General features: G+C 37.9%; 1 protein-coding gene, 1 non-coding gene and 1 pseudogene across 2 annotated transcripts in view; 2 read left to right on the top strand and 1 right to left on the bottom strand.

Annotated features, from left to right (window-relative positions):
* Positions 1–1,312, bottom strand: part of RXFP2 (relaxin family peptide receptor 2) — a 160,983-nt gene extending 159,671 nt beyond the window's left edge. Inside the window, exon 1 of the mRNA XM_045844773.1 lies at positions 1,210–1,312. Coding sequence (XP_045700729.1) covers positions 1,210–1,312 — 103 coding nt within the window. The remainder of the gene's footprint in view (positions 1–1,209) is intronic.
* Positions 1,313–1,319: 7 nt separating this feature from the next.
* LOC123822689 lies at positions 1,320–14,817 on the top strand (annotated as a pseudogene).
* A 9,792-nt stretch (positions 14,818–24,609) lies between these two features.
* LOC123822803 lies at positions 24,610–24,743 on the top strand. The gene has a single exon (XR_006786425.1). It is a non-coding gene; the product is annotated as a small nucleolar RNA SNORA42/SNORA80 family (small nucleolar RNA).
* The last annotated feature ends 3,002 nt before the right edge of the window (positions 24,744–27,745 follow it).

Raw genomic sequence — 27,745 nt, 5'->3', positions numbered from 1 at the left:
ACAGAATTCTACTTGGCAGTGAACAACATGAAGTTCTAATGTGTGTAACAATGAGATAAAACTCAACAACACTGAGCTGTGGAAAAGATGCCAGATGTAAACGAGAACAGATAGTGTGATGCCATTTAATAGAAATGTCTCTAATAGTCAAAGCTAATATATGGTATTAGCAATCAGCCTTGGTATTGGGATGAGGGTGGGAGGTTGCAGGTATTACTTGGGAAGCAGCAGTTTGGTAGGTATAAAACTCACTGAAAACTTGTAAGAGAAATATAGCTTTAATGTTTCTTTCATGCAATGTAACTTCCAGTCCCTCAATCCCAGGCATTCCCAATGCTTCCTTCCCTGATCCTGGGCTCATCCATGAGACCCTGGTTCTGGTGCTGCTCTAAAGCACCAGAGCAGAGTATACCCTGACCATGGGCTATTGGTTCCCACACTCCATCATCACTGATTGTAGCACCCCTGCTACTTCTGCATCACTCTGGGATGCCTGCTAGACATACAGAAATGCTAGGCAACCTTTCCCCCAGGGTAGAGACATCTTTCTAGAGAAGTTACTGAAAGGCGGAGTCCAGAGACCCAGTATGTCTTTCTCTCCTCTCCTCAGCTCAGGGAGACTCTACTGGGCTTAGTTTGGGGGCAGTGGGGTTCACACTCTCCTACTTCTCCAAAGTGTGTTCTCTCCTACAAGCATGAACCCACTCCTTTTGAGCATAGGCTTTTGGAAATAAAGCCAAGAGAAAACATGTCTATCAGGCAGTTCTCATTCTCCACCCTACCCTACCCCTTGAACAGAGCCCTAGCTCAGAATCAACTCTTTGGAAAGTAAGAAAATGAAGAGAAAATAAAGAAGAAAACTCTGCATAGTAATGTCAAAATACTATCTCACTCCTATTATTGTTCTATTCTCTAACTTTCTGCTTTATGGAAAACTCAGTCTCCATTTGAAGTTCCAGTTAAAGAACACTCAGTGTGTTCTTTACTTTTCTGGAATAGGTTTTACAGTGTGCTTATGATTGCCTCCCTTTCAAAACAGTCCCATGAGGCTTCTTTAGAATGTCTTGCTCATTGTAAATGTTTTCTTGACTCAGAGAGGACCAGTGATGTAACAGGATTCATGTTGCTGAATATTTACTGCCATAGGCACTGGAATCCCAGCTGTTGGAAGCAGGACTCTAAGCTTAGATAATCTGCTTGGCAGTGTACCATCAGTCTCCCTTCTGTCCACTGTCACCTTGATCTGAAGCTCACACAACGTACTTCCTGGGCAGAAAAGGCCCACACCCTGGCCAAGGAGTTTCTGTTTCATTTCGAAAATGGGTAAGAATTTCTGCTTAGCTATTGGCTAAGATGGGTAAAGGACAGGTGAAGTTGATGAAAGCATCAAAGGAAAATATCCTTTGGCAATAGTCAATAAAAATTTCTGCAAAATGTACTGAAATTTTGAAAAAGTATGTAATTGTGAGGCAAGTATGTAATTGTTTTAGAATTACTTTTTTCCCTGAATTTTCTAGGAGCTGTTTCTGACCTTTCTTCTGTCTTGTGATTCAAATCACTGCTAAAAAAAATAATAATCCATGCAAATGAGAACAAAAAGACACAGAAGCCTTTTAATCCCATCAAAAGTAACAAATGCCAGTGTATGAGAGCTTTGTTCAAATACAAGGTCAAAGTGAACAGACTGAAATGTCTTTTAAGGCAATCAATTAGAAATAAGTCATTCACTGTTTCTTCTTGTGTTGACTTTTTGGTTTAAGATTGGGTACCCAGTTTCCTGTGAGGCTGATGAGCCTCAAGGCCATCTGTTTTTATATATCCATGGATATGCCATACGTGCTTTCTGGAAAAAAGCTCCTAATGCCCCTTTGATGTGGTCCACGCCCTCCATCTCCAGTCCTTGCCTGTGGGTCACTGAGGTAACCCATCAGCCCAGCACTGCCTCACATTGCTCAGTTTCACAGGCTGCATGCCACATACCAGGGTAGAACGGAGATACTCTACACTAAAATTATCTTCTCTATCTCTCTTGAGAGGTATAGTTTTGACAAAAAACCATGCAAGTGAGATGTTTTTAATCTTTTGCCACATTCACACATCTCAGAATACTAAAAGTATAAATTACTCTTTGCCAAGACTCCCTTTCCTAAAATGCTGACAAGTAACTAAAGTTTATTAATGTCTTTGCCTGTTCATCTTTTGGCAGTGAGTTAGCATCAATATGCTTATTGGAGATCAATATCAGAAATACAATTGCCTGCTTAATTAAGAGCTAAAAACACTAATTTACTAATCTAAGTTATCTCTGGACGTGATTTCCTATTTTATAAACCTATGCACCCCAATGTTCATGGCAGCACAATTTATAATAGCCAAGTGCTGGAAGCAACCTAAGTGCCCATTAGTAAATGAATGGATCAAAAAACTATGTACCATAGTTTTTACATAATGGAATACTATGCAGCAGAAAGAAAGAAGGAGCTCCTACCCTTTGCAACAGCATGGATGGAACTGGAGAACATTATGCTAAGTGAAATAAGCCAGGTGGTAAAAGACAAATATCATATGATCTCACCTTTAAGTGGAACCTAGTCAACAAAACAAGCAAGCAAACAAAATACAACCAGAGACATTGAAATTGAGAACAATCTGACAGTAAGCCAAGTGGAGATGGGAGGGGATAATAGGGGAAAAGGGTGGAGGGTTTTCAGGAAGAACTATAAAAGGCACATGGATAAAACTAAAGGGGAGTGAAATCAGGGGAGGGATGTGGGGAAGGCTGGGGTGTGGGGGGAGTTGTTGGGGGAGAAATGCAGACAACTGTATCTGAAAACAATAAAATAATTTTTTAAAAAGAAAAAAATAGTGTTTTTGATTTAGTGGTAACTTTGTAATTTTTAATTATTTTATTTTATTTTTTATTGAATTTATTGATGTGACATTTGTTCACAAAACCACACAGATTTCAAATATACAACTCAACATAACATCATCTGCACACTGCATCCAACACTCCATGCACCCAACACTGGGTGCACCCAACACTCCATGCAGAGTCTCCTTCTGTCCCCATTGTCCCAATTTATCCCCCCTTTATCCACCTCCACATACGTCCCACCCTCCTTTCCCTCTGGCCATCATCACACTGGTGTGTGTGTGTGTGTGGGTGTGTGTGTGTGTGGGTGGGTTTTTTTGCTCAATCCCTTCACTTTTCATCCATCCCTGCAAACCTGACAGCTGTCAGTTTGTTCCATGTATTCATGCCTCTGATGCTCTGATATGACTTTGTAATTTATATAATGTTACTAATGTTTCATTTGCTAATTCAATTAGAATAAGCGGGGTGAGTGATTTTCTGATTCAGAGTAATGCTATGCACCACCTAATATTTTCCTCACACTTTATTCTAGGTTGACAAATAGTCTAAGTACCGATTCATCAGGTGACCATGTGGTCCCAGTATATGCTTTGAACTAGTAACCAGTATATTGTGCTATTTTCCCATAGTACAATGCATACATTGTGGGTCTTGGATCGAAATGGAACTGGCCACTGTCACTGTTATACCTCAAACTATCCCTGCAACCATGGGAGGACTATTTCTACCAGGATAGCAACAACGAGCCCCATGAATTGGTATGGAGCCTGTCACTTGGCTGTTTGGGCTGTTCATGCTCTTAAACCAGTAGACAGAGGTGAGGTTGCTTTACTGATTATGGTGAATGATCTCAATGTCCAGTGGGGAATCAGGTTTCTGGCACACCACTCTAATAAAGAAACCATCTGAAATTCAGGAGGTTCTCAGTGTCTTAGGGAGGCTGACTCCTCCAGGCTGTCTGTGGAACACTGCGGGGAGTTTGGAAGGTGCAGGAGAGCCAGGGTCCTCATCCCCTTCCCTGTCTGTTTTGGTTGTGGCAGCATCTCCAGCACCAGCTATGTTGCTTTGCAACTCCAGCTCTCACTGACAGGCCTGCCATGAGTCCAGCTTCTGCTGGTGGCCCTGACTTTGGACTCTGGCCCTGCCACTGCCTTTCTTGGTCTTTTCAGCCAAGGAGTGGTAGTGGCTTTCTGCTGTTGCTAGTCTCTGGATGGTATCACTGTCCTATGGTTTGGTGTTTTAGCTCTTCCATTACGTATGCACCAAATTTCCTGTGTAAATTCTCTTTGTTTTAGGTACCCAGGGTAGTTTCTCTTTTTTCCTGGTTTTATCTGGTCATGTATACTGACTCTCTTCTCTCATTGATACACATGTAGTCTCTCTAGAAAATACCAGCCTCTAAGGAATGTGGTTACTACCAAATAGTGAAGAGCCCAGATCCATGTTTTCTCTTCAGATGTCTCTTCTGAGAGTTGGTGCCCTAGACACACAAGCTGCTTAGATATTGTAACAGGAAGTATTGGGTAGATTATGGTAAGGAACAATTGACCCAGTAGCTTACAATATTATTTTAAGGGTTTATTTCTTGCTCACACTACACATTCATTTTGGATAAGCTTTGACTCTGCATTGTTTTTCTTCTGGGATCCAGACTTGACGGCAAAACATCTGGCTTGTAAGCTTCAGGTCTGGATGGTCCATGTGGCTGTTCCTGCAGTCTTCAGGCAGGGATGGGCTCCACAGGAGGGTGACTAGGATATTTGGCACATGGTTATAGGCACTCAAATGCAACATGACCAGACAGAGCTCCATCATCTTAACCTCCACTCTGATTCTCCACCTGTTTCTATTTATATGATGTTACCATCATCCACAGTTACCTGAGACAGAAACCTATGTTTTGTCGCAGTCTCACTCTTTCCTCAATACCTTTACCCAGTAAATCACCAAATTCCTTTGAGTCCACCTCCTAAGTATTTTTCAAACCCAATCCCATTCCCACTATTCAAATTCAGATTACCATCCTGTTGAAACTGGTGTCCCTGCACCCGATCTTCCTTGCCTTCAATCAATTCTCTCTAAGAGTAGCCAACATGGAATCAAAAAGTATCCTCTAAATGGTGACTGACCTTGTCTTGAAGCAGTAGTTTACAACTGTATTGGACACAAGGCCTTGTAAAGAAGGAGGAAGTAGTCTTGTGGACATAAGTACATGAAGGATTGTTAATGTTGTGTTGAAGTTTCTCTTCTAGAAGTGATAAGAAAGAAATTAGGAGATGTTTACATTCCTGCTGGCTTGAGAGCACAAGTTAGAAGTGGGGTTGGAGGCTGGCCATGCAGTCTGCTTCGTAACAATCCAGCATCCTTCCTTGTTATTGTATTTATGGAGCCTCTTCCAATATTACTAATATTTCCAAAGGCTGAATAGTCTAACCATTTACATTACAACATTTGCTTTAGATGATTGTATTTTTTCACTCAGGTTATAAAAAGACAGAAACTGATTTCTTCTACAATTAATTAAAGTCTAAAAATGCTCAGTGAATGTTTTGTTGAGATAAAGCTTTTTTTTATTACATAGTCTTTCTCTCTCTCTGTATATGAATATCAATTTAGAGAGATTAAGGCTACTTTGGGCAACTGTAATCCAGACAAAATATGAAGTGTCATTTTCTACACATCAAAGAGATATTTCTGTGGCTTATGACCATGATCATGTCACTCTTATGCTTTCAAGACTTTAATAACCTGTCCCTACTCTTAGAACAGAGTCAAAACTTCTTAACCTGGTTTAGGCAGCTCTGCATATCTTGTCACTAGTTAGTTCTCCAGCCTTATCTCAACCAACCTATTTAGGGTTCCTAAGGATGCTGTACTTTCTGCCCCTGCAGAAAGTCCCTGTCCCTGTGAATATCTCTGCACCTTTCCACCCTCCTCCCAATTTTTCATTTTGTATTTAACTTAGGCAGCATCAGATTATGTTGCTAATGAATGCAAACTTTATGAAGATTAAGTGAGATATATCACATAAGGCATTTATTATAATTGTTAGCTTAGTAATGTCAGCTACTACCATCATCTCATTTATTAAGTTAGATTGTATATACATTTGCTCCCTTGCCTGAAATAACTCTCCTTGCCCCTTCTCCATCTGAGTGCTCTTTCTCCTAAGTTCTGAGTCTGGCTGTCTCTGATTCACCCTTCACAGTTCACCCTGGCTGTCTCTTTGCCATTCCTGGTTCCCAAGCATGGGTAAAGTCCATTTCCTTCTGTGTGTTCAGAGATCCCCTACTTGATATGTACTTGATCATACCATGTACTTGTTTACTTTCCTATATTGCCCACTGGATAGGAAGAGCAGAAAGAACAGAGGTCATGACTAACTTAATAAATGAGATGATGATAGTAGCTGACATTACTAAGCTAATGATTATTCTAAATGCCTTATATGATATATCTCATTTAATCTTCATAAAGTTTGCATTCGTAGCAACATAATCTGATGCTGCCTAAGTTAAATACAAAATGAAAAACTGGGAGGAGGGTGGAAAGGTGCAGAGAAATTCACAGAATCAAAGGAAAAGCTCAAAACCAGTTTGCAGGATGCATGGCAATCAGAGCCGTCCTGGGAATATAAGAAAGTATCTTCAAGGTTCAGCCCTCTCACCCACAGATACCAAACTAGTTCTCATATGAGAAGATCCCAAAGCTTCATGAAAGAGGGGGTATATTTCTATAAAGAAAATATTTTACTGGCTTATTGAGGTGTGATTGTAAATAAAATTATAATGTGTTTAAATTGTTCAACATGAGTATTTAATATACATAAACATTGTGAAAGGTAATTTACATATTCATCACCTCACATATTTACTTTTTATTTTTTATGAGAATGCAAGTTGTATCCTCTTAGCAAATTTCAAATTGTGCAATATAATCTTATAACCATAGTCATTATATTATATATTAGATCCTCAGACCTTATTCATCTTATAACTTAAAGTTTGTAACCTTTCAAAAAATTTGGAAGCAGCCTCTCCCTATTTTCTTCACCTCACAGATTGGTGACCACCATTATACTATCCATTTCTGTGAATTAGTTTGGGCTTTATTTTTTGGATTCCACATGTAAATTTACCATACAGTATTTGTCCTTCTCTGTCTGATTTATTTCAATAGTACAATGCCCTTTGGAGTAATAGGTGTTGTTGCAAATAGGAGAATTTCCTCTTTTAAGGCTGAATAATATTCCATTATATATGCTATATATTTATATATATACTTAAACCATATTTTCTTCATCATTTTGTTGGTTGAGAGATACTTGAGTCAATATCTTGGTTATTGTGAATAATGTTGCAATGAACATGGGAGTACAGAGACCTCTTCAAGACAGTGATTTTGTTTCTTTTGGATACATACCCAGAAGTGGGATTGTTGGATTATGTGATAATTCTATTTTTAATTTCTTAAGGAAATTTGATATTGTTTTCCACAGTGGCCATACCAGTTTACATTCCCACCAACAATCTGCAAAGTTTCCCTCTTCTCCAAATTCTCACCAACAGTTGTTATCTCATATCTTCATGATAACAGCCATTCTGGCAGTTGTGTTCATTGTGGTTTTGATGTGCATTTACCTGATGATTATTGATGCTGAGAATCTTCTCAAGTACCTATTAGCCATTTGTATGTCTTCTTTGATAAAATAATCTATTTAGGTCCTCTGCCCATTTTTATACTGAGTTATTTCTAGTGTTTTGTTGAGACTATATTTTTCTTTGTATATTTTTGATATTAACTCTTTTGGATATGTGATTTACAAATATTTACTACCATTCCATAGATTAACTTTTAATTTTCTTGATGATTTCCTTTGTTCTGCAGAAAGCTTTTAGTTTGAATTATTCCTGCTTGTTTATTTTTGCTTTTATTGCTTTTGCTTTTGGTATCAAATAAAAAAATCATTGCCAAAAACAATGTGATGAAAATTACCCTCTGTGTTTTCTTCTAGGAGTTTTCAGCTTCAGGTCTCTTTAATTCACTTTCAGGTAATTTTTGTGAGTGGTGTAAGATAGTCATCCATTTTCATTATCTTCTGCATGTTTTCTCACCACTATTTATTGAAGACATTATCCTTTCCCTATGTATATTTTTGTCTCCTTTATTGAAAATTAATTGACCATATATGCATAGGTTTATTTCTTGTCTCTCTATTCTATCTCATTGATCTATGTGTCTCTTTCTATGCCAGTTTCAGACTGTCTTGCAGTATAGTTTGAAATCAAGAAACATGATGCCTCCAGCTTTGTTTTTCAAAATTGTTTTGGCTATTCAGGGTATTTTGTAGTTTCATACAAATTTTAGAATTATTTTTTCTATTTCTGTGAAATATGCTATTGGAACTTTGATAGGGATTGCTTTGTTTTAGTAATATGGACTTTTAATAACATTAATTCTTCAAATGCATGAACACAGAATAACTTTCTATTTATTTGTCTCTTCAGTTTCATCAATACCTTATAGTTTTGAATGTCTAGATTTTTTATTTTCTTAGTTAATTTATTTCTAAGAATTGTCTTGTTTTTGATGCTATTGTAAATGTGATTGTTTTCTTCATTTCTCTTTCTGACATTTCATTGTTCATATATAAGAATGCAACAGATTTTTCTATGTTGATTTTGATTCCTGCAACTTTACAAATTTGTTTATTACTTCTAACTGTTCTTTGGTGGAGTCATTAAAGTTTTCTCCATATAATATAGCATCCACAAACAAAGACAGTTTTACTACTTCTTTTCCAGTCTGTATGCCTTTTAATTTTTTTTCTTGCCTAATTGCTCTGGCTAGGACTTCCAATACTACATTGAATAAAAGTGGTGAGAGAGGATATCCTTGTCTTATTCCTGATTTTAATGGAAAAGCTTTCAGGTTTTCATTGTTGAGATAATGTTAGCTGTGGGCCTGTCATATATGGCCTTTACTATATTGAGTTATGTTTCTTCTATACCCAATTTGTTAAGAGTTTTTTTATCATGAAGGATATTGAATTTTCTCAAATGCCTTTTCTGCATCTATTGAGATGATAGTGTGATTTAACCTTATTTTGTTAATATGGTGTATCACATTAATAGATTTTCTGATGTTAAACCATTCTTGCATCCCTGGAATAAATTCAACTTGATAATGGCATACAGTGGTCCACCTTTATTTGCAGGAAATGTGTTCTGAAACCTCCAGTAAACCCCAGAAACCATGAATGGTACCAAACCTTATATACACTCTGATGTTCTTATACATACATAACTATGATAATGTTTAATTTCTAAATTAGACACACAAAGATATGAATAACAATAACTAATAATAAAATAGAACAATTATAACAATATATGGTAATAAAAGTTACATGAATGTGGACTAGCCCTCTCTCTGTCATCACCAGTCTATCTTAGAGGATGTTCCATGTGTGCTTCAGAAGAATCTATATTGTATTGCTTTTGAATGGAATGTTCTATATCTGTGTCTATATACCTGTTAAGACAATCTGGTCTAACTTATAGTTTAAGTCCAGTGTTTCCTTAATGATTTTCTGTTTGGATAATCTATACATTGATGAAAATTGGCTATTAAAGTGAGCTAATATTAATATATTGCTGTATTCCTCCCTTCATATCTGTATATATATATATCTCCATCCTTAGGTTAGAGAAATTTTAACACATAAATTGATCAATTTGATGGTGTCCCATAACTCCCTTAAGCTATACCTGTTCTTTTTTTAAGTTGCTCTCTATTTGTTCTTAGTAGCTAACAGGATATGAGGGTGAGTCCCAAAGCAGAGGATTACAATTAGCACCAGCATGCAGGTTGGTTAAAAGCTGGAAGAGAATGCAGTTAAACAAACAGGTGTTTTAGCCTGCTTCCTCTGAACTGAGCCCTGAGGGAACAGCTGAGACCAGCATTCATGTTTGTGCTCATTAACAACTGTCTCTTTGTTACAGTCCTGTGGGACTCATGAATGCAAGCTTCATTGGCTATCAAAGCCAAGCATTCTAGGGGCCTGTCTCTCCCATGGCAGCTGCAAAAGCTGGGCTGCTTGATTTACAAGCTTCTTCCAGAGAGATGCTGGCAACTTATTTTATTGTTGGGGCAAGCCAGAGGCAGAAGGTAGGGCAAGTGCCCACCAGATTTTTGGGATTCAGGAGGATCACAGCCAGCAGCTGGATGTGTCTAATTAGAAGCTGGACCTAGGCAGCAGCCTGTACTATATGCAGCCATACACCAGGGAGTCTTAGAAAGGTGGGATTTTTGGCCTCCTTCCTCTGCACTGAGCCCTAGGGGGATCACCACAGTGAGTGCTCATGCACTTCTTAAAAACTGCTTCTTTGTTTGCAAGAGTCCTGAACACCAGCCTATTGGTTCTCAGGGCTAGGTGTTTGAGGAGCCCAATGCTCAGGTGGAAGCCTTAAAAGTTGGGACACTAGACCCCTTGCTCCTCAGGGAGAACTAGGAGTTGAGGTTCTCTCACAGTTACATGCCACTGTGGCAGGGGTGGGGTTTACAGCAGAATGTGTTTCAGCCTTTCCTAACCAACTTGATGTGGGTTTTCTTCTCATTTACCCAAAGTTGAGGAGTCACTAAACCTATTTCTGAATTTTTCTCAGAGGAAATGGCTCTGGATTAGCTTTACATTCAGTGTATCTGTAGAAGAATGGAAATTCTTTATGTCATCATCCTGGTCTGAAGTTTACAAAGGAAATTTGATAAAAAGGAAGGAAGGCTAGGCAAAAACATATGAACATAACAACCCTATGAGCTTATTTGTTGATGACAAAATCGATGCTTTTAGAGATTAAATAAATCATTTAGGTGGTAACTGGCAGAGCCAGGCCTTAAACAAGTTTATCTGACTAAAAACTCCATGCTTGTAACCAATATGCTATAATGACCTCTTACTCACCCTTCACCCCCAGTGACTGGTACGGTATTAGCGTAAAGGGAGCATTCTATAAATATTCCCTAGGTGGTTGAATGAAAAGGTAAATAAATAAATGAATGAAGAGAATGGCAAGTGGTCAAAAGTGGCTGAAGCATATGTTGTGTGAAGGTGGAAGCTTAGGATGGCCCTACTTTTCTCTCCCAATCTTATTTCCCCTGAGTAGGCTTTTTTCTCTGCTTCTCTCCCATAGCCCATAAACTTGCTCCAGCATATTTTTACTTGATCTCTGGCCAATCTTTATTGGCATCTTCCTTTGCCACTGGCTCACTTAATCCCTTTATGATTGAAGCCTTTCTAAATAGTTTCTGTTCTCCTAGATCTTCCTTGTCTGTGAACCCAAACCAAAACTTTATCTCCATAGCATTGCAACTTGCTCATTGCTCTGTGTCTCCTACATATTAAGCAATCTCCTCAATCAGATTAGCATCAGCTATATAAGGACAAATAAAGGATGCTGCCGGTCATTCCCAAACAGTGAAAAATAAATTAAAGATGCTTTATGAATAATTATTTCTTGATTAACCATCTAGGTTTTGGTTAACAAATAGATAGTCTTTATCTGGAAAAGGTGAAGCCGCACTCCTTAGTTGTAGATCAATCTAAAGGTTGTAGACTCAGGACCCAGCCCTGTTGCCCATTTCACTAGTCTGATGTCAGATACTTGTAAGGAGTAGGGAAAACTTAGACCATGAGAAAATAGAAACCTAGCTAGTTAGATTACTAGGTTACTAAACAAACATCCTGCCTTCCCGCCTATTGTAAGAATGCTTGGTTTGAAATTCCCGCGCACGGTCTCTGTAAGCAAATAGCTAACCACTGCGTCAGCTTCTGTGGAATGTTTGCTTTCTTGCGCCAAAATCCCTATATAAGGACCTGAATGTGAACGCTCAGGTGCGGCTCCTTGTGGGCACCGTCTCGCTGGACACTTTGAGAGTTCGCCCCTGCGCAGGTTAAACTTGGCCAATAAAGTAACATCTTTGATACCCTGAAAGTCTCCGATATTTGTTCTCGCGTTTGCTGAATATTACAATACTTACCTGTACTGTGCTTAAATTCTCCCTCTCTGCTGTGCAGTCAGCAGGAACGGAGGGCCAGAATTCATGCAAAGTGTTGAGAATTTACATATATAAAATTAATAAGGTACACTTACATACATAAAACAACTCAAAAATCATAAGCCACTGTTTCCTGAGTGTCCTGGCTAATTTTGAAAACAAGGACCACCCTGACATGGGAATTTCTTCCATCCTAATGTAGAAACCATAAGATGACTTTATCTCTATGATTTGATTTATCTTGGGCAGGGTCCAAAATCCTATTTCTTTTCAGTGGTTTCTTTACTTTCTTTCAAGGGTTTAGTTTTCTTGGTGTAAATAAGGTCTAAGATATTTCTTCATGTGTCAGATTTTTTTTCTCTGGAGGATTTTTAAATTCTCTCAGGGATACTATACGGATTTTGACATTCTTCTTTCAAACCTGTTACATGATGTTTTCAGTAAAAACTTGGACAAGTACCAAAGATTAACACTAAGACAATTAAATGCAGTGCAAAGATTGGGTGTCTGAAATTTCCTCTCTTGAGGGAAGATATCCTGGACCTGACAAAATGAAATAGAAGCTTGCAGAAGGAATTAGGGAATATAGCAAAACACACACATGACACAGTAATATAAGGTTACCCTTACTAACTAAAATCAGAGTAGCTCTCCCATAATCTTTCTCCCCGTATAATGTTTTTACAGGACAGTGAGTGGGCAGATATTACTGAGCAACTATTTCAAGATCATCATTTTTTTCCTTTATCTAGTCAGTGGTGGCAGGTTAAATTTTCAGCAATTGTAAGATTAGAATTCCCTAGAAAAGCAGGATGAGTGTCTTAGTCCATTTGGGCTATTATAACAAAAATAGTATAGATTGGGGGGATAATAAACAACAAGCACTTACTTCTCACAGTTCTGCAGGCTGGGATGTCCAGGGCCAAGATGCTAGCAGTGTCTGTTGGGGTCTGGTGAAGGCCTGCTGTCTCATTCATAGATGCCATCTTTTCTCGGTATTCTTGAATGGCAGAAGGGCAAGGGAGCTCTCTGGGACTTCTTTCATTAGGGGATGAATCCATTAATAAGGGTTCTTCTACCTTTATGGCTTAATCACATTTCAAAGGTCCCACCTCCAAATACCATCACATTGGAGACTGGGTTTCAACATACCAATTTAGAGAGATACAAACATTTATTTCATAGAAGTGAGTACTTTTCAGATTTTAGAGGTGTTCAAGTATAATTTCAGCTAAAATTGCTAATGTGAGGAATGGTATTGACATTATACTGGGCAAAATGCAACTCGAGGAAATCTGCCCTTAAATGTAAAATATCAAACCCTCGTAAAATTTCCAAAGCATCTTTGTACATTAAAACCCAGAGGTCAAGACCTTCAGAGCATAGGCCATTCTCATTTTAAAATACCCTAGAGATAAAACTTTGAAGGCTTCTGGACCCTGTGAGTTTAACTGTCAATTTGTATGTTTCTGTTCCACTTCCTTTAATCTTTTAAAAGACCACTGCTGCTACATGAAAAGCTGCAATCTCAATTCAGTATTCATACTGTTGAAACCATAAGACAAATGCAAGGAGGGTGAAATACCCTTGAATCCATTTTCTGCGTAGAAGGTAAAGAAGAAAAAGACAGAGGGATAGTCTCATTAGGCACCTTGTGTGTGCCAAAAAGAAATGGGGAGTAGTCCCCAAAAGCTTCTGATAATTCCTTTCTTATTAACTCCACAAGGTAAACAAGATAAAGAGAAAGCACACCACACTGGGTGGTTTCTGTGGATCACATACTCCACAGATAAGAGGGACAAAGATAGCAAGGAAAACAAGGCCTTAAGGCAGAACATTAATGCTACTTTTTAAAGAATGTTATAAAACCTCCATTACAGAGATCAGAGCCAAAGCAATCTTCTGAATTTTATAAATTTTACATCAATATGCCAATTGAATTTCTGAGGATTAAAATATGTAATGTTCCATGATATACAATTATCAAATAAGTACATTTCATACAAACATTTAGTCTAGAAGCCTATTTTCTGTAATTTTTAGCAGTCAGTGACAAAAGATATACCTAGAAATTTCACATAATAAATCCAAGATGTTTAAAACTGCAACACACATCTTTCAAGAGAAAATGAATGTATTTCTCAGAATCATTTTTTAATTTATTATCATAATTGTCTCCAAGGAATTCTGCTGTTGCTTTAGATTTGCAAAACAAAGGGCAAGAACATGTACAGGATTCCCTAAGTGGATTTACAATATAAATTCTCAGGCTGAGAGGAGCCCTGTAGATTCCATTAACTACCATAACAGGACAGCAAAAAGCCCATTAAGCTTCATGTGGGCCATGTTTCTTGGAAGGATTCCTCATCAATGGAGGAAGAGGAGTTTTGTTAGAAACTAAATTTGGATAAGTTAATTATCTCCTGAAACATAGTTTTCCCAGGTATAAAATGAAAATAATAATAGCTATGCTGTATTTTTAAAGGGGCCACTGAGATAATGTAGGTAAAAGTGTTGTCTACCCAGTACTGGATGTGAAAGCACCAGGGGCCAAAAATTTTGTTGGAAGTAGGAATGACAGTAACCCAAGACAGCATCCACCATGGGCTCAGACAGTTTATGAAAACTGAATACACAGTCTTAAAATAGAATGTGGACCTAAACACCCAGAAGCACACCATTTTGTAAGATTTGTAACAAAATTAATATAAATGGAGTTAACAGTTCCAGTGGAGTGGTAGACCCAAGTGCCTTATCAGTGCTAGCAAAATGGCAGAATTCATAGGATCAAAGTTGTCCTGCAGGAGCTTCAGTGCCTAATAATGTCTAAAGGAAATATGAAACTCCCTCAGCCACCTGAAGGACAGTGTTATAGCAATTAATCAAAAGAAAATCAGAGGTCTACACCTTTCCCCATTTGATTTAAGCAGCCTTCATTTTCCACAGTAGTAAATTTTCTAGATGTGTCTTATAGACCTCAAAGTACTGGAAAGGAAGCTCCTATTCAAAGGTAATTTATCTTAAGATACTGTAAATACCAATTTTGTCCATTTGAAATGTAAGTTGTGCTATAACAAAAAAAATGTCTAGAAGATTCAAGATGGTGGTGGAGTAAGTGGATGTTATGCTCATCTCCTCCAAGGACCAAAATGAAATTACAGCTAAAATATGGAGCAATCAATCTGAGTAACCAGCTGAAGAATAGCTGAACAGAAGTTTTATAACCAAGGATTTACAGAATAAGCCACATCAAGATTGATAGGTAGGAAGCACAGAAACAAGATGCTAGCCCCGCTCCCACAGATGGTGGCTGAGAATTTGAAGGGATATCTCAGCTGCAAAGGTTCCCCCTGAGTAGTGTGGGGGTCTCAACCCCACATCAGGCACCTGAGCCTGGACCATCAGAGCTGGGATGAAGAACCCGCATAACATCTGGCTGTGAAAATTAGAGGGGGTTTGTTTCACCAAGAAGAGAGACAGGAGTCTGCTAGAGACACAGGAGCTCTCTTAAAAAAGTCAATAAACAAAATCTTCTTTGCAGCCGCTCACCCTGGGCTCCATGGATGGACAGGGGAGCAGACAAGAGTCATGTGAAGAGAAACTGGGTTTTGTGGCTCTGAGGAGAAGCTTAAGGGACAGCTGCCAGGATCCCTGTGGAGCTCATGCCCTGCTGAGGAGTCATCTGCCTGAACTGGGGTATAGAGATCAGCACAGACTCAGAGGGTATCAGGGACTGAGTTATGTGGCTTTGGGTGGGGACCATTAACCCCACCTTCCCATGAACCTAACCTGTACCTCCCCTTCACCAGAAGTCCACTAGCTCCACTCTGCTGACTCCTAGTGGCTCCACCCAGACAAGGATGTCTAGGTAGAGTCCCAGATACACTGAGCTGTGTGGCTCTGGGGCAGTGGCCATACCCCCTATTATTTCCCAAGCCAGACAAGTGCCTCCCCCTCACAAGAGATCAATTAACCCCATCTTCCTGACTCCTGGAAGCCCCACTCTGCTGAGTACAGGCTTCTGGAAAAATCTTCTATAGACTGAGTTGCGGGGCTCTCAGACAGGGGCCATTTTCACCTTGAACACAAGACTGATGTAGAGCCTTCCCTTCACATAGCCAAATTGGCCTGATAAACTCTACTATCCTGACTATGATGATACAAAGATGTGTGGGAACCCAGTGTGTAGGGGGGCATGGTATACATGGGGACTTTTGCAGTGGCCTGAGGCCCAGCAGTGACACTGAGTTTGAACCTGTATCCATCTGGTGAATAGCACATACCTCTTCCTGGTGACTCACTGAGAACTTACTTCATGCAAATCAAGTACCACCAAAGACCCTTTTAGTGACTGACCCTAACAGGCAGAAGGCAGGTGGAGGCAGGCAGAGGTGGATCTTGAGGTGCTTTGGTATTTTCTAACCTGCCCTTGGGCTCAATGCTGGTGAGAGCTGGCTTTGGTCCTACCCACATACACCAAAGCCCAAACTGTGGATGGCTTTCTAACTGCAAAGAGGTTGCCAGTCACAGATAGGATCTGACATTGGCTTACACCACAGTCCCTCTCAAATGACCTCACAACAGACACAACCAGTAGACAGTTTCAGACAACATCAGAGAAAGATTCAATTAGACTCACGAGCACCATATTCAAAGGGGGATCTCAGCAGGCACCAGACCCTGCTGAGACAAATTTCATTTCCTGTGGTTGGCACCTGCACAGCAACTCAAATACTGGTCAAGGTCATTCTTCACAGTCAGCATGAGGATTTATCCCATGCACGAATGGGCCAATAGCAATCAAGACAACAATTACAACAAGAGTGGTCACATAATCAACACAAAGGACCTGCACCACTCAGCTGAAATGATCAAGGAGACTGTGCCCTGGGTCCCACAGGACACCTACTACATAAGGCTACCTTACCAAAACTGACAGACATAGCAGACCTACCTAATACATAGAAACAAACATAGAAGGGCAGCCATGTGGGAAGAAAAATATGTCCTTAATGAAAGAACAGGAGAAATCCCAAGATAAAAAAAATAAAATGGAGGCAAGCAATTTATCAGATACACAGTTCAAAATAATTGTTATGAGGATGCTCAAGTAACTTAAAATTTCAAAGAATTTAGTAACAACTTCAACAACATGAAAAAAGACATGAAAATGTGAAGAAGAAGCCAGAAATAAAGAAAACAAAACTGAACAAAAGAATACACTCAAAGAATAAACAGTAGGTTAGATGAAGGAGAAGACTGAATCAGCGATTTGGAAGACAAGGTAGCAGAAAACACAATCAGAGCAGAAGAAGAAAATAAAATAAATGAGGATAGTTTAGAGGGCCTTTGGGAAACAAAAAGTGAAACAACATACACATCAAAGGGGCACCAGAAAAAAAAGAGAGAGGACAAGGAATCAAGAATCTATTTGAAGAAAAATGACTAAAAACTTCCCTAACCTGGTAAAAGAAAAAGACACACAAGACCTGAAAACACAGGAAGTCCCAAACAAGATGGCTTACACCAAGGCTTACACCAAGACACATCTTAATTAAAGTAGCAAAGGTTAAAGACAAAGAAAGAATCTTAAACACAGCAAGAGAAAGACAGTTATCTTTAAGGAAGTTCCCGTAAAACTGTCATCTAATTTCTCAACAGAAACACTTCAGTCTGAAAGGGATAGGCATGAAATATTCAAAGTGATGAAATGCAAGCACCTACAACCAAGACTGTTCTACTCAGAAAGGCTATAACTTATTTATTTTTTAAAATTGTATTTTATTTTTATGCTATTGCAGTTCCAATTTTTCCCCTTTGTCCTACACCCAGCCCCCACTCACTCCCTCAGGCAAACCTCACACTATTGTCCACATCCATGGGTCATGCATGTATGTTCTTTGACTACTCTATTCCTTATGCTGTACTTTACATCCTCATGACTACTCTGTAACTACCAATTTGTACTTCTTAATTCCTTCACCTTTTTTGCTCATTCCCCCAACTCCCTTCCCATCTGCAAACCATCAGAATGTTCTCTGTATCTATGATGCTGTTTATGTACTGTTTATTTTGTACTTTAGATTTAGTTGTTGATAGATATATATTTATTGCCATTTTACTGTATGCATTTTTGATGTTTTTCTTCTTCTTAAGAAGGTATTAAAATTTCATATAATACTGGTTTGGTAGTGATGAATGGCTTAATCTTTTTCTTGTCAGGGAAGCTATCTATCCTTTGATTCTAAATGATAGCTTTGCTGGATAGAGTAATCTAGGTTGTAGGTCCCTGCTTTTCATCACTTTGAATATTGCTCACCAATCCCTCCTAGCCTGCAAAATTTCTTTTCAGAAATCAGCTGACAGTCTTTTGGTAGCTCATTTGTAGGTAACTAACTGCTTTTCTCTTGCTGTTTTTACAATTCTCTCTTTGTATTTAAACTTTGGCATTTTAATTATGATGTGTCTTGGTGTGGGCCTCTTTGGATCCATTTTTGTTTGTGAGTCTCAGTGTTTCCTGGACTTGTATGTCTATTTCCTTTACCAATTTAGGGAAGTTTTCTGTCATTATTTTTGCAAATAGGTTTCCAATTTTTTGCTCTTCCTCTTCTCCTCTCAGCACCCCATTATGTGAATGTTAGAATGCTTGAAGTTGTCCCAGAGACTCCTTACACTATCCTCATTTCTTGTATTCTTTTTTATTTTTGCTATTCTAATTGATTGTTTTTTGCTTCCTTATATTCCCTATTGCTGATTTGATTCTTGGCTTCATCCACTCTACTGTTGATTCCCTGTAAATTGCTCTTTATTTCAATTAGTATAGCCCTAATTTCTGACTGAATCTTTTTTATGCTGTTGAGGCCCTAACTAAGTTCATGAGTATCCTTAGAACCAATGTTTTGAACTTTGCATCTAGTGGATTGCTTGTCTCCATTTTGCTTAATTCTGTTTCTAGAGTTTTGTTCTGTTCTTTTATTTAGGCCATGTTTCTTTGTTTCTTCATTCTGGCATCTCTCTGTGTTTGTATTTAGGTATTAGGTAGAGCTGATATGTCTCAGGTTTGGTAGAGTGGCCTACTGTGGTAGGTATCCTGTAGGGTCCACTGGCACAGCCTCCTTTATTGCCCAAGCTGGGTACTCAAGGTATACCTCCATGGGGGCTGTGTACACCCTCCTGTTGTAGTTGAACCTTGCTTGCTTTGGTGTGTCCAAGGTCAGCCACTGTCCATGCTCTGCCCAGGGTCACACAGCATAAGCTACAAAGCAATCTACAGATGGCTTCTACTTGTGCTAGGCTTGGAGGTACTCAGGCAAGGGCATGTTGTGAACTAAGGCCAGTGGCTGCTAGTGCCAGGCCTGGGACAACTAAGCAAGAGGTGTGGGGCTTGCTGAAGCAATATAATGCTTGTTTGAGAGAATTTAGGAAAATCTGAAGCGTGGGTCAATACAAGCCAGTTATATAGAAAAGACACGAAACAGCTTGGGTGGACCCAAAATTTGTGTGGGTCAGGGCCTCAGGTAATCACTAATATGGGGCAAACAATGTGAGCCAGGTAGATGGAGTCTCCAATAGGGTGTCCACCTGCTGGTTCAGTGGCTCTGTTGGGGGAGGACTCATAAAAGGGACAATGGCCTCTGCCAGTGCTTTTGTTTGGGAAAAGCTGCCCCCAAGTTTTCACCCTGAAGGTGGACAGTTCTTTTCTTTCCTGTATGTTTCTGATATCTTTAAAACTGCTGCCCCTGTGCTGGAGCTCAGAGGGAATGGGTAAGTCTTGCATGGGCCTTCTCAGACGAACTGCCTGGGACTTCAGATTTTTGTCTTCCATAGCTTCAATATCTGTTTGCTTTTACTTCCAAAAGTTATGGAGACTTATCTTTCTGGCACTGGAACCCTGGGCTGGGGAGTTTGCAGTAGAGCTGGGATCCTTTGCTTCTGAGATATCCCTCCCAATTTTTACCCACCATAAATGTGTATGAGACCAGTGCATATGTGTCTCTACTCCTCTTACCAATGTGAGTGCATATGTATCTCTACTCCTCTTACCAATGTGGTTTCCTCTTTAATTTCATAGTTGTAGGACTACCATTCAGCTCAATTTTTGACAGTTCTGAATGATGGTTGCTTATTGTTTAGTTGTAATTTTGATGTGGTTGTGTGAGGAGGCTAGCCATGTTTACCTACATTGCCATTTTGACTGGAAGTCTGTACAAGGCTATAATTTAAAATTGAAGGACAAATAAAGAGCTTCCTAGACAAAAAAACCTAAAGGAGTTCATTATCACCAAACCAGTATTACAAGAAATCTTAAAGGTTCTCCTTTAAAAAGAAGAAGAGGCCCTAGCTGGCAGTGGATTGAGCATGGGCTGCAAACCAAAGTGTCCCAGGTTCAATTCCCAGTCAGGGCACATGCCTGGGTTGCAGGCCATGGCCCCCAGCAACCGCACATTGATGTTTCTCTCTCTCTCTCTCTTTCTCCCTCCCTTCCCTCTCTAAAAATAAATAAATAAAATCTTTAAGAAAAAAAGAAGAAAAAGAAACAGAGAAACTTAGTTGTAAAGAACAAAATGGCACACTGGCTGGTGTGGCTCAGTAGATTGAGTGCTGGCCTGCAAACTGAAAGGTTACTGCTTCAATCCCAAGTTAAGGCACATGCCTTGGTTGCAGGCCAGGTCCCCAGTGGGGGACATATAAGAGGCAAACTATTAATGTATGTCTCACACATCAATGTTTCTCTCCCTCTCTCTCATTTTCTTTTTCTCTCTCTCTAAAAATAAATAAATTAAATATATTAAAAATAGAATAAAATGGCAATGGATACAAACCTATCAATAGTCACTTTAAATGTAAATGGCTTAAGTCTCCAATCAAAAGACATAAGGTAGTTGATTGAATAAGAAAACAAGACCCACATATATGCTATGTAAAAAAAGACCCACCTCAGAATGAAAGATACATATAACTGCAAGTAAAGAAATGGAAAAGTTATTTCATGCAAATGCAAATGAAAAAACAATAGCTGGGGTAGCAATACTTATATCTGACAAAACAGACTTTAAAACAAAGGCTATAGTAAGAGACAAAGAAGGACCCTACTTAATGATAAAGAGAGCAATCCAACAAAAGGAGAAAACTCTTATAAACATTTATGCACCCAACATAGGAGCACCTAAACATGTAAAGTGTATCTTGATGGATATTAAGGGAGACATTGAAAGTAATACCATTGTAGTAGGAGATTTAAATACTCCATTAACATTGATGGATAAATCTTTTAGAAAGAAAATCAATAAGGAAATAGCAACTTTAAATGACGAACTAGATCAGATGGATGTAACTGACAACTTGAGAGTATTTCATTCTAAAGCAGCAGAATATACATTCTTTTCAAGTGCACATGGTACATTTTCTAGGACAGACCTCTTGTTACATCACAAAACAAATCTTAATAAATTTATGGAGATTGAAGTCACATCAATCATCTTCTCCAAACATAATGATATGAAACTAGAAATCTACCACAAGGAAAAAAACCTGATAAGCACACAAAGACATATAGTCTACATAACATGTTACTAAACAATGAATGAGTTAGCAATAAGATCAAGGAAGAAATTAAAAAATACCTTCAAACAGCCCTGACTGATGTGACTCTGTTGGTTAGGCATTGTTTCACAAAGGGAAAGGTCACACATTCAATTCCTGGTTAGGCCACATGCATAGGATGTGGGTTCAGTCTCCAGGAGGCACATATGTGAGAGATAATTGGTCAATATTTCTCTCTCAAATTGATGCTTCATTACTTCTCTTTTTCCCTCCCACCTTCTCTCTCTGAAAAAAATAGATTAATTTAATTAATATCTTTAAACAAAAGAAAATAAGAAAACAACAACCCAAAATCTATGGGATGTTGCAAAATCTGTCCTAAGAGGAAAATTTATAGCATTGTAAGTCTACTTCAAGAAACAAAAAAAAAAATTCAAAGAAACTATTTAACTTTACACTTAAAAGGTGTTTAAAAAGAACAAGAAACAATGCCTTAAGTGAGTAGGAATAAGGAAATAATAAAAATCAGAGTAGAAATAAATGAAATAGTGGCTTAAAAACATAAAATATCAATAAAACAAAGAGAAGATTCTTTGAAAAGATAAACAAAACTTTAACATGACCACTGAAGAGAAAAAAAGAATACCAAAATAAAAAATGATGAAAGCAAAAAGTAACAAGCAGTACTCAGAAATAGAAAGTATTATAAGAAAATATTATGAACTAACTCTATGCTAACAACTTGAACAATATGGAAGAAATGGAAAAATTGCTTAAACATAAGTCTTCCAAAACTGAATTGGAAAGAATCAGAGAATCTGAATAGACAGATTATAACTAGTGAAATTGAAACAGTAATTTAAACACTTTTGTATAATCTGGATTCACAGGTGAATTTAATAAAATATTCAAAGAATAACTAACACTGATCCTTCTCAAACTATTCTGAAAAATTCAAAGGAGAAAAGACTTCTTAGCGTTTCCTTCTCTTTTTTTTCACAAGGTCTTCATTTTTCTAATTCCAAAACTGGATAAAGACACTACAAAGAAAGAAAATTATAGGTCAATATTGCTGATGAAAATATATCCTAAAATTATCCACAAAATATCAGCAAACCACATCTAATAATATATTAAGAAAACGATAAACCATGATCAAGTGAGATTTATTCCAGGAATGCAAAGTTGGTGCAATACCTGAAAATCAATGAACATGATTCACCACACAAATGAAACTAAGGATAAAAATCACATGATCATATCAATTGTTTCAGAAAAAGCATTTGATAAAATCCAGCACCTATTTATAATAAAAACTCTCAGCAAAAGTGGGAACATATTTCAACATAATACAGGCCATATATGACAAACCCACAGCCAAAAACATACTCAGTGGGGAAAAATAAAAATATTTCTTTCAACATCAGGAACAAAACAGACATGTCTTTCATCACTCTTATTTGACATACTATTGGAAGTTCTAGCCACAGCAATCAGAGAAGAAATAATACAACAAGAAGAAATAAAAGACATCTAATTAGAAAGGAACAAACTCATTATTTGCAGATGATATTGAATTGTGCATAAAGAAACCTAAAAATTCCACCAAAATCTACTAGAATTGATAAATGAATTCAGTAAAGTCGGAGGATATAAAATAAATATCTAAAAATCAGCTACATTTTACACACTGATAATGAACTATCAGAAAGGAAACTAAGGAAACTATCCCATTTGTAATTGCATCAAAAAATACCTAAGAATAAATTGAAGTGAGGATGTAAAACATTAGATATGAAAAATTATTATTATTATTTTTTAGTATAGGAAATGTAGAAACCAAGGAACTTATATGTATGACCCATGGACATGAACTAAGGAGGGGAGGGAATGCAGGTGGGAGCAGGGTACAGGGCAGAGGGGAATAAAAGGGAGGAATGGGACAACTATAATAGCATAATCAGTAAAATGTATTAAAAATTATAAGACACTGAAGAAAGAAATTGAAGAATATACAAATAAGTGGAAGCATATATTGTGATCACAGCAAAGAAGATTAACATTATTAATGACCATACTATTCAAAGCAATCCTTAGATTCAATGCAATTCTTATTGAGATACCAATGGTATATTTCACAGAATTAGAACAAATATTGCACAATTTTATATGAAACCACCAAAGAGCCCAAAGAGCAACACCAATCTTGAGGAAGAATAACAAAATTGGAGGAATCACGCTACCTGATATCAGACTACACTGCAAGGCCATAGTAATCAAAACAGCATGGTGCTGGAATAAAAACAAACACAGAGATTAGTGAAACAGAATAGAGAGCCCAGAAATAAACCCATGCCTTTATGGTCAATTAATATTTGACAAAGAAGGCAAGAAAATGCCATGGAGTATAGACAGTCTATTCAATAAATGGTGCTGGGAAAATTGGACAGATTCATGAAAAAAAAAAGAAGCTAGACTACCTTCTTATGTCACACACAAGAATAAAGTCAAAATGGAGTAAAGACTCACATGTTAGACCTGAAACCATAAAAATCCTAGAAGAAAATATATGCAATAAAATCTTGGACATTGCTCATAGCAATGTTTTTTTCTCCTGTATATCCTCAGGCAAGGGAAACAAAAGGAAAAATAAACAAATGGGACTATATAAAGCTAAAAAGTTTTTGCATAGCAGAGGAAATCATCAACTGAATAAAAAAACCAACCCAAAGAGTGGGAGAACATATTTACCAATATGTTCATTTGACAAGGGGCTAATATCCAAAATTTATAAAGAACTTATAAAACTCAGCACCCAAAACAAAACGACAACCCAATTTAAAAATTATCCAAGTACCTGAATAGATACTTCTTCAAAGAAGACATACAGATGGCCTATAAACATATGAAAAGATCCTCAGTGTCACTAATCATCAAAGAAATGCAAATTAAAACCACAATGATTTATCACAGCATACCTGTCAGAATGCCTATGGTCAATAAACCAACAAACAAGTAATGGTGAGGATGTGGAGAAAGGGGAACCCTTTTGCACTGCTGGTGGGGGTGCAAATTGGTGCAGCCACTGTGGAAAGCAGTATGGAGGTAACTTAAAAAATTAAAAATGGAAGGTATGGGATTGGATTTATAGTAGGCTCATCCTGCTGGGTCTGTCATTGTGCCCCGTGCCAGAGCAAACTGTGACCTCAAAGCATGAGCTGGCCTCTGCCCGTAGGCTGCAGGCACTGAAACAGGTCACACAATAAGGAGAAAAAAAAGAAAAAGAAAAAAAAATTAAAAATGGAATTGCTTTATGATCCAGTGATTCTGCTTCTGGGAATTTATATGAAGAACCCCAAAATACTAATTTGAAAGAATATAACCACCTTTATGTTCACTGAAGCATTATTTACAATTGTCAAGATTTGGAAGCAGCCCAAGTGTCCATCAGTAGATGAATGAATGAAACAACTATGGTACATATACACAATGCAACACTACTCAGATGTAAAAAAAAAGAAAATTTTACATGCTTTGTGACAGCATGGATGGACCTGGAAAACATTATGCTAAATGAAATAAGCCAGTCGGAGAAAGACAAATAACATGTGATTTCACTCATATGAGGAATCTAATGAACAAACTGAACTAACAGGCAAAATAGAAACAGACTCATAGAGAGCAGGCTGACAGCTCTGGAGATGGGTAGGGGGTGAAGGAATTGAGCAAAAATGAAAAAGGACTCATGGACATGGACAACAATGTAGTGATTGCAGGGGGGTGGAGTAGGGGTGGATGAGGGTATAGGAGGGTAAACTACAATGGAAAAAAATACAATTTATAAAAGCAGTGGTACATTTACACAATTAAATACTGTGTTACTGTGTAGCTGTGAAAAAGGAAATCTTTTGCAACAGACCCAAAGAGTATTATGTTAATTGAAATAAGCCAACCAGAGAAAGACAAATGCCATATAATTGCACTTAGAAGGTGGGGCAAAAATAGATTTTCAATTGTTTGTATGGAAAACAATATAATGAAGCCCTGGCTAGCATAGCTCAGTGGATTGAGCATGGGCTGTAAACTAAAGCATCGCAGGTTCAATTCCCAGTCAGGGCACATGCCTGGGTTGCAGGCTGCGGCCCCCAGCAACCACACACTGATGTTTCTTTCTCTCTCTCTTTCTCCCTCCCTTCCCTCTCTAAAAATAAATAAAATAAAATCTTTAAAAATATATATAATTAATAAATAATAATAAAACAACAAACTATGTGTTTTGCATGCTCATGACTATAAACCTACTTGTGCTCCAACCTGTATATATGGAATCTAATGAAGAAAATGAGCTAACAAACAAAATACAAACAGCCCTGGCCTCATGGTTGAGTTGGTTGGAGCATCGCAACATACACCAAAAGGTTGTGGGTTCGATTCCCAGTGGGAGCATATATCTACATTGTGGGTTCGATCCCAGGTGGAGGCGTGTACTAGAGGCAACTGATCAATGTTTTTCTCTCTCTTTCTCTCCCTCCTTCTCTCCCTCTCTCTCATCAATGAACATATTCTCTGGGGAGGATTAAAAAAATAGACTCACAGATACAGAGAACAGACCAACATCTGTCAGAGGAGACAGATGTCAGAGGAGACAGATGTTGGGGGCCTGGGTGAAAAAAATTGAAGGGATTAAGCAAAAAAGTAAAAATATGAAGAACTCAAAGACACAGATAATAGTATGGTGATTACTAGAGGGAAAGCGTGTCGAGAAAGTAGGAGAAGGTAAAGAGGGGTCAAATGGTGATTGAAGGAGACTTGACTTGAGATGATGAACACACAGGACAATATACAATGATGTATTACAGAATTGTACAATTGAAACCTGTATAATTTTTTAACCAATCTCACTCCAATATATTTAATAAAATTATTAATAAGTCTGATATTCTTCCACCAGGAAAAATGTGCATATAAATAGGGAAGATAATGCATTTGGCCCGGTGGAGAATCCTTTTTAGCATAGATTGAAAATGAAAATCATTCCCTACCTTCAGAAGGAATATACAAGGAAAGGCCCTTCAACTGAATTGATGTGGACAGAATGCAGGAGAGAAAGTGGTAGAAACAATCAAATAGAAGGAATAGTCATGTATTACATCATCTTTGCACCTTATAGTAAATGAAGAAAACCTTACGAGGGATGAAATTGATAATAATCCTATACTTCAGTTCTCTGAGGTCAGTAGAGTTGACTAAGCTGATGTAACAAAGGAAAAACCTCTTTAACCTCCTAGAACATAGAAATGCTGGATATAACAACAACAAAAGCAAAAACTGTTTAATACAGAACTCAGCTCAAACCCAAGAAATGAGCAGGCAACTACAGGTCAGAATGGTGAGTGCAAGCTGAAGCCAAAGAACTACCACAAACTGGATCTGTATGTGGGGCCAACATGTAGGGACCAGAGAACAAGTGGGGAGTGTATTCTTGTCCCAGCATGTATGCCAGAGACAGGTCATAATGGGCAACCCCAGTAGGAAAGTCAAAGAAGTTTACTTTCCTCAAAGGAGTATAAGAGAAAAAGAACCACTCATGAGAAGTCTAAACTCTATTTACGCATTGTGCATAAGTGTGAAGTCTAAATTTATGATACTTGCATGGTTGAGGGATACCAAGTTAACAAAAAAGTGATCCCAGCATAGAAACACAGAAAACCACTCTTAAAGGACCAGGGTGCAACCAGCACATGGCATTCTCACAGAAAACAACCCAGTGAAGAGAATCTCACATACACACACAAAAATATTAATAAAACTTGTAAAGGGACTTTAAAAAAGAGAGAGAATCAGGAGAATAGACATTGCTGGAAGATATGCCCTCCCAAGAACTGAAGATAATAGAATCACACCAAAGAGAATTTAAAATAAGTATATCTAAACTATTTAAAGAAATAAAAAGCTATATAAGAATAAAAAAAGGGCAAACCTTTTACAGAACTAACAAGATAGTCTTGAAATTAAATATATGGCTTTGAAACTCAACACTCAGAGAATAGAAAAAAATTACAAAAAGTTAAACTAGTAAATATGTACAGACTTAAAAAAAATAAGAATACCAACCAAAATGTCACACAGGCTAAAAAGAAACTGAAGCTTAGACACATGAGGATAAAATTCAAAAGCTCTGTTATATGTCTTTGAAGAGGGTTGAAAGGACAAAATGCAGAAGATGGAGGAAAGCTATATTTGAAAATACAATGGATAAAATTTGTC

Source organism: Phyllostomus hastatus, unplaced genomic scaffold (assembly GCF_019186645.2).
Source record: "Phyllostomus hastatus isolate PE091 unplaced genomic scaffold, TTU_PhHast_1.1 phas_contig_41, whole genome shotgun sequence".
Classification (NCBI taxonomy): Eukaryota; Metazoa; Chordata; class Mammalia; order Chiroptera; family Phyllostomidae; genus Phyllostomus; species Phyllostomus hastatus.
The sequence above is the reverse complement of the archived record's forward strand: the minus strand, read 5'-3'. Positions and strand labels throughout refer to the sequence as shown.